Source organism: Aplysia californica, unplaced genomic scaffold, assembly GCF_000002075.1.
Source record: "Aplysia californica isolate F4 #8 unplaced genomic scaffold, AplCal3.0 scaffold00303, whole genome shotgun sequence".
In the NCBI taxonomy this organism is placed as follows: domain Eukaryota; kingdom Metazoa; phylum Mollusca; class Gastropoda; order Aplysiida; family Aplysiidae; genus Aplysia; species Aplysia californica.
Genome location: NW_004797573.1, coordinates 331,832 through 340,022, shown reverse-complemented (window position 1 = coordinate 340,022; position 8,191 = coordinate 331,832). Strand labels below are relative to the sequence as shown.

At 38.8% G+C, this 8,191-nt stretch overlaps 1 protein-coding gene across 1 annotated transcript in view; it reads left to right on the top strand.

Moving 5' to 3' along the window:
* Positions 1-2,712: 2,712 nt before the first annotated feature.
* LOC101854341 (SUMO-activating enzyme subunit 2) overlaps positions 2,713-8,191 on the top strand; it is a gene marked incomplete at its 5' end in the record, with an annotated part of 30,878 nt that continues 25,399 nt past the window's right edge. Inside the window, 2 exon segments of the mRNA XM_013084576.2 lie at positions 2,713-2,796; positions 6,240-6,310. Coding sequence (XP_012940030.1) covers positions 2,713-2,796; positions 6,240-6,310 — 155 coding nt within the window.

The window sequence follows — 8,191 nt, the reverse complement described above, 5'->3', positions numbered from 1 at the left end:
AATAAGTCCCGAAATACATGAACTTAAGTTGACCCCGTCAACGGACTGTCCCCGACACGCAGGACTCACATGGCGATGACATGTCACGCGACGCGAATGTGCGATTGAAACAATTTTACTAAAGGGTCCGACTAACAGCGCGTTCACACAAAACACTCGATTGAGCGACAGTCGTTCTACTTTTAGAATAATGACGGCAGTTACCAGACCTCGGACAAGGCTTGTTTTGAAAGTAACAGCGGAACTACGAATATTTTCAATTATTAAATTGTAACAGTTACCAGGCTGTCATCGGAGAATTCTAAGAGCGGGAAAAGATCACACGCAACTTGGGGCGAGTCAACTACTAAATGCGGCATCGATATTTCAGGAAATAGTGCTCCGAGTTCCTACTGACAAAAAGTTCGTCGGGTGCTTCCCGCGATAAAGGAGAACACAGAGTAAGTTTTTAGAAAGATCCAGCACAACAGCAGACTGGGACAAGAAATCGGGATACACGGGATCCTAATCTGGAAAATCGAGAGGATTGAGATTTGGGGCAAAAAATCGGGATATCCCGACTAAATTGGGATGAATGGCAGGTCTGTATATATTATCCCCGTTCGTACTCCAGGTCATTCATAAATAACAACAAGAGCGCCAAGAAAGGTTATTTGAATGGGCGTAACTACTCGTAATGTCTTATCAGCTTATGAGAGGGGGTTATTCATGTGTTTGTAACACTTTATAAGTAGTTTAGAAATGAAAGATAGAGTGTTATTTTCATCATCAATTAACACACCCACGGAATTCATGGCGAAAACACACGTTTCTAGGCGCATGCGCTGTACACCAACTGTCCACACTGAGTGACCCCAGCGGCCTGCCGAGAATGTCTGACGTAATCGGTTGCTGATAAGATTCGGTTCTCGGCACAGACGCAGGACAAGAGTTTTAAAGCTTTAAGTGTGGGGATTCTGATTATATGGTCCCGGCCTAACTCCATCATAGACATTTATACACAAAATCGGAAACGAAAACGGACGTCCAGTAAATGTAAAAAAACTGACTGAGTTGCCAGGGTGAAAAGACCACAGGTAAATTTATAGAAAAGGTCCAAACTTGTTTGAGATTATTATCGGCTCTATTCTAATGTTTATTTAGTGTGCTAAGAACAATTTTGGCGCTAAAAACTGCTACAAATTCAAACCATTATTTTGTCAATTTTAAAAGGCCGGCTCTATTTCTCCGAACTTCGGGAAAATAAACTTGAACTTTATTTCTCTGAACGGTTTCCGTTTTCGAGATTTTAATAATGGAGTGGCTCGTGCGCGCGTGTGTCTGTGTGTGTGCGTGTGTGTGTGTGTGTGTGTGTGAGTGAGAGAGAGAGAGTGTGTGTGTGTAAGGTGTGAACGGAAGGGGGGGGGGAGGTGGGGGCGTATATGTGTCGAGGGATTTTTTGTGATACAGTTTTTGCTTTAGGGGTGACTAAAATGCAAAATAGGTTACTGCCAAAGTCGAGCAGTCTTGTTTTCTCGCAGCACCTTTTGAAGGCATTTTCAAATGAAGTATAGTCCGGGAACGTTGCCCCAACCACCAATTGAAGTATCTGAACATTCAGACATCTAAAAATCTCTAGCTCTAGAAATTGAATTCTATGCAAAAAATGTTTCTTCCCAGTCCTCGCAGAATGATGGAATGAAAGATGACCCCGAACTCTCGCAAATAACCCAAAAATCTGGAGAACGGAAACCGTTCGGAGCAATAGAGTTCAAGTTTCTTTTCCCGAACGTTTGGAGAAATAGTCTCTTTGTTAAAAAAATTTTTGTTTTTTAAAGACAACATCCAGTTTTGTTTCCGATTGTCACTGATTGTGTACATAATGTATAAATGTCTATGGAGTAAGGCCGGGAACACTTCTCCCGAAGAGAACCAAGTCAGTAGCCTATGTTACTACCTACAAATGATGAAATTGCCGAGGTCTACGTATTCAACTCCGGCGCATACCGCAAAGTTTTGAATGAATATCCAGTTGGAGATGCATGACATAGAGTTTCATCTAGATCTAGACACGCCGGAATTAAATGCGAGAAAGTAAACAATTGCCATCTAGAATCTAGATCTAGACTAGAGGCTTATACCATTCTATTTTCACCCGGTCTGAGAATACAACCATGGATTACTGTTTTGTTGTTCTTTCACTTTTTACCAAAATTACCTCAAAATGAGTGATTTAGCGGACGATTTTGCTGAAACCAGTGAGGAAAAAATTTCAGTTGAAGATGTCTATTTATATATGTGTGATTTCTGTTGAATGTCTTTTGAATCGGTGTCAGCTGTACACAAGGCCAAGGCATTGAGGCTCTCCTGTACAGTTGCGGTCCTGTTTGCACTAAATCACACTAGGCCTAGCACAGACTGGATATCGATACTGATTTAAATAGTCAGTATCAATGTTTTATGTTTTATCAGTTGATCTAGCCTACAAAATGAGCAGTAAAATTTCACTTGTTTTACTAGCCCTTTACCTAAAAATAAATATGGAGGGTTTCAGAGAGGCATGCCCCCCTGAATTTGACCATGATTTGATGTTTTGCAATTAGGTTTGATAGGCTATATCTCTCCATATCGGCATGTGCACATCAAAAGAGAGATTGCAATAAGCTGAAAAAGTACAAGATCATGTCAGGTTTTGTATTCTATTAAAAATACTGTGTACATTTTTGTTTTCAGATTGACCTAGATACTATTGATGTCAGCAACTTGAATCGCCAATTTCTTTTCCGGAAGGAACATGTGGGCAAATCTAAGGCAGTGGTAGGTTGATCCTGGTAGAAATTATAACCAATTATTATAATTGACAAAAATAGGTTTTTGTATGTCTTCTGAGCTGAGTGCCAAAAATATAACCTTTCTTCAGTCATCTCTGCAGGTTTGGCTGACATTACCATTACATACACTTAATCGTCACAGTTTCCTTCTGTTTTTAAGCACAAGGGGGCTATCCTGAAAAATGCTGTTTTGAGAAAATCGAAGGTAAAGTTTTTGCCCCTTGTTCAGTTTCTTTAAAAGACAAGGAGAGCTTTCTCTATAACCAAACAAATATACACACTAATGAAACCAAACTTCTCCAATAGGTAGGGCAATGCCCACTTTTGGTTTAGGTCAAGATTTCATGAAGCCTCCAAAATCTGGGTTAGCCTGCTTGTCCTTAAGAATGACCAATTATACATTATCCTATCATCATCATTGCCTTTCTCACCCTGGGTCAGGATATAGTCCACGAACAAACACTTTCCACCTTTCCCTATCCTGGGCTAGTTGCTTGATGTCACTCCATGTCATCCCACTTTTTTGTACCTCCATTTCTGTGACTGTGGTCCTGTTAAGGTCATGACATGCTACAGAAGAGGCTACTTTTAATATCCAGTGGGCACTGTAGAAAGTTTCGTCAGCACCTCCACCCCCCACCCCCCACTTTTCAGGGTATTTTTCATTTTGTGTCATCATGGTTGTGTTCGAAAGATATTTGATATTTTGCAGAGATTCGTAGTAAAATATGAATAAAGTGGCATTTTTTCATCATTAGCATGCAGCATGAGTCAAATTGAATCTTCTGAATGGTTGTTTGCCCAAATTTTCATGAAAGAAATTAAGATATGGAAACGGAAAGTGTTTTATTTTTTTCGGACATAACTATGATGACACAAATGCTGTATGTTTAATTTTAAAAAACGTGTCATCATAGTTATGTCCAAAAGAATTTGACTTGATTTTATGTAAATGCCAGTTATACAGATTAGCATATGCCATCTGTAGGTTTGTAGATACATGTTTTTGTAGAAGATATTCATGAATGGAAAAATTCAAGTAAAAACGAAATATTAAGAACTTTATCATCAACTCACTGTGCTACATTGTAGGTACCTACCTATTCGCAAAGCTCATTTATATAAAAATATTTATAAAAATTATCCGTTAGTAACATCAATGTGTATTTCACAACAGCGGAATGGACAAAATCCTCTTGTTGAAAAAAAAAATGGGGTTAAAGAATGCCTTCATGAAAAGATCATCATCTTCTGATGGCTTCTTTCCTGCAAAATACTGCTTTAGGAGCTTTGAAAAGATGAAAGTTTGGCAGACAAAGGACAGGAGGACTATGTCATGTGGACGATGTGGTGATGCCTTCTGCCCATGCTTCTATTATGGGTTAAAATCTTTTATCAGATTGGCTGAGTCAGGTGTAACATTGTTTTAGAGAATGATGGTAAAATGTTCAGGTCTCTTTCGTTCAACAGCTATGGTGTCCATTGAGCCAACTCTTTTACAATTTCAGGAATAATAGATTTAAGAATGTCAAGAGCAATGGCATTCTCTTACTTTCAGCCGCCTCCTCTTTTACAGGAAGCCTTTTTTCTGGTTTGTCTTCCAGATCCACAGTCCATGAACACAGTACACTTATTTTTTACTCATTACATTTTCACCCTTCACAGCAACAAAATAGATTGGCATGTAAAAATTGTGACTCCATGCACTACTACTATGACCATACCTCTGTGAGGGTAACCATGTTGGACAATTCATGGTGGATACATTCATTCTGTTGTGCAACTGGTACTTTGGCAGTCTTGTTTGGTATGTGCTGCCTTTTGCCTCCCATTTACAGGCTAAAAAGCTGTTTTAAAGGCTTTAGGTGGACCATTTCATGTTCATATTACTTTTTGAATAGCCTTTGTATGAACTGGACTCATGGAAACTTTCAATCATTCAATATTGTTTTAGCGCATTTACATAACACAATGTGGCACCATTACTCCGTATTAAGTATGGAATTGTACACTTTAGGGAAAATTTAAGGTCATGAAGATTTCAATCTAATGCTAAAAGATATCTTTTCAGCAAATAAGTTTCCATCCCCCCTTTGTCTTACTAGTGTCAAATATATGTCCTTCCTGTCTATGATCTAACCTGAAGCTTGTAAGCATTGTCTGGTTTTGTCTGTCAAGCAGCATCTTCTTCTAATCAAATTTATATGCAGTCAAACCTGTGTAAGACGGCCACCCATTGTCAAGGAGAAAAGTGGCCGTATAAGACAGGTGGCCATCTTAGGCAGGACTGATCAAGATGAAGAAAACCAACAATTCCCATCTGAGGTCCCAATTGAAAGTAGCCGCATTGTGGTTGTTTTTATTGTGTTGTTGTTGGTTTGACTTTTGTTTGTAATTTTTATTTTGTTACTGATTTTGCACAAGGGTGAAAATAAAACGAAATATATCAGACGAGGAAGATCGAGTGCCATGTTATAACAAACACATAGGTCGCCACCACTCGGAAAACGAGCGACACTTCTGTCGCAAGTTCACTTCAACGTCCATTGTTACAAACTGGGTAAACAGTGACCACTCATCTCACTTACAATTTGTGTATGAGTTCTGGGCGGGGCTTATGGGTTGTGAGGGATCACAAGCTTACCTCACCGGTAGCTGAAAATTGGTAGCTATTGGTCAACAGTGGGAGGGGGCCCATGCAACATGATCGGTTGGAGGGACTACCTAACAACAACGACAGGTGATTGAATTATGACGGCTCGCCCACAACGCCAGGGACCAGTGCACAATGTATGACAAAACGTAATGGAGTCACTAAGGTGGCCGTCTAAGACAGGTGTTATTGCTTAGTGTGATAGGGGTTGTGTGTTAAAATATGGTGGCCGCGGCCGCGTTGGACAGGTGCCCGTTTTACATAATTAAATTTATAGAGAAAAAATGCAAGGGGGGAACTGGAAAGTGGCCGTTTGTACAGGGGGCCGCCTTATAGAGATGGCCATCAGTGCAGGTTTGACTGTATTTATGTGGTTGCATAGACATCTGAGTCTGTAGAAGTTTGTTTTCTTATTTATATTGTTTGTTTTCTCTTTTTGACATAAGTGTGTTTTTTTGATGATTCTTGTGCAAAACAAGTGTTATATTTTTTATTTCAGACAGATGGAATAATCGATAAAAGTAGGCTTCGGCTGCCACCCTGGCAAAATTCAAAATTTCCTACCCTCAGAAAAATTTTAATATGTGTCCCGCATGCTCATATGACCTTATGCAGTTGCGAGCACTGTAAAACACTTACAAAAACAAACGAACAGATGAAATTCTGATGTGATTGTTCAGCAAGAAAAATGGTAACAGCTATATATACAAAAATACTTGCTCTGAATATGTCACAATTGAATTATCCATAACTGCAACTATGTTCCTTGTTTTCAGGTTGCAAAAGAGAGTGCACTGAAATTCAATCCCAATGCCAAGATTACTGCTCATCACAATAGTATTTTCAGGTAAGAATCGAGTCTTGCTTTTTGTTCCTTTTAAGTCTTGTGTTCCTTGTTATGTGAAAGACTGAATATTTGGTTTTTGGACAGAAATGGCTTAAAGTCATCAAGACATTACTAGGAGCAGATTGTGATGTTAACTTTGTACCAGTTATGTGTAAGATCCAGATTGAAAAAACCCCCAACTTAACGAGTCCAAGAACTGACCCAAATTTCAAATAGATTTTAAAAATACAAATCAAGAATCAAAAGAAAAGTTTCTTTATTGATGTAAGTAAAAAAATTCAAACATAAATTCAAAACATAACTAAATCTGAAAAATTATGGGAACAAATTTTGATGGAAGATTCAATGAAAGAAACTATGGAAGAAAATATCCTTCAAACCCAAGAAAGCAAATTAAAAAAAATGGAAACAGAAGCAATTGTTGAAAAGTATAAGATAATAAGGCTTTTAAGAAGGAAATAGGTACAAAATGTGCCGGATATTGAAAATAATCAGCTTCATAAAACTGAAAAGGATTTTAAAAAGAATTTCCAACCAAATTTTTTTTCCAATTTTATATTTTGATATTCTAAACAAAATTATACAGGCACTTGGATATCATGAACAGGAAAAAAGTTATACAGTAGTCTCCGCCTAAACGCACGCCATACAAAAGCATGCTCCGCTCAAACGCACGCTTTAGTCATCTGACAGGTTTTTTACTATATGATTTAGACGTACAAACGCACGGTCACCCCCTCTAAACGCACGCTCCGATCTGCGAAACACGCCGACATGTTAAGTTAAAGCTTGACAGGGTTAAATTTTCACTACAACCTATACAGCCTGCATAACACAAGCCTAGAAAACCGGATATCTGGTGAGCGTGCCCCTCACGCCGAACAAAGAGAATGATGGACAGCGTTTTCACACCCAACTTTCCACTGACACATAGGTCTAGGACTGGTCGGTGAAAAGTTGGGGGGTTGGGGGAATGAAATGTCTTTGGATTGGTCACTGGAAATGTATTTTGAGAGAAGGTTTCTGACTGGTGTTTGAGTGACTGCATATAATGTTTAATTAGACGTTACACTTAGGCCTGATGCGCGACACGCATAAATGCCGTAAACACTTGACAGGCCTCTATACTATAGGATTAAAGTTAAAGATTATATCTAGCCAAGTAAGCATAATCAGCTGCCCTCGAAGAACTTTAAGACGTACTTTTTCAACGAATCACAAGAGAAATGTTTCTCTGAATGTAAAGATCTATGATTCAAATGTCGTCCATGAATTTACGGTTGGGGGTGTTAACTTGGAAAGCCACGTGGCTGGGCCGTCGTCTCTATGACTATCACCAACAGTTTCCTCTTAGGCTCTGTTCCCGACATTTTATAGTGCATTCATTACTTAGGCAGTCGGGGAATTCCTTCACAAAACAGTCACGTGTCGTCACATTATCTGCCAAAATGACACCCTCCCCACAAGGGAGATCACTAGAGTAATAACGAATTGAGATGACTGTGTCCCTTCCTCCCTTTGCAAAGGTTCATGTAAACGCACGCTCCGTATAAACACACGCTAAGGAGCCCTCCCGAACATCATGCGTTTAGGCGGAGACTTCTGTAGTCAGAAAGCCTACCTCCCCCTTTCTACTTCTGAAAATGAATGTGATCACACAATTATCTATAACTGAGTTATAAATCTTAAATATTCATCTGTCCTTCTGAACAACATTATGGTAGGAACGGCAAATTTTGAAAATATTAGAATCAAATTTTAAAAGTAGGCAAGAGGAAAAGAATAAAAATGGAAGATTATGAGGAAACAGGGTTGGTGATTTTAAAATTTTTTCTAATACAAATTTAAAAAATCAATTAAAAAAAATTTAAATCAGATTTT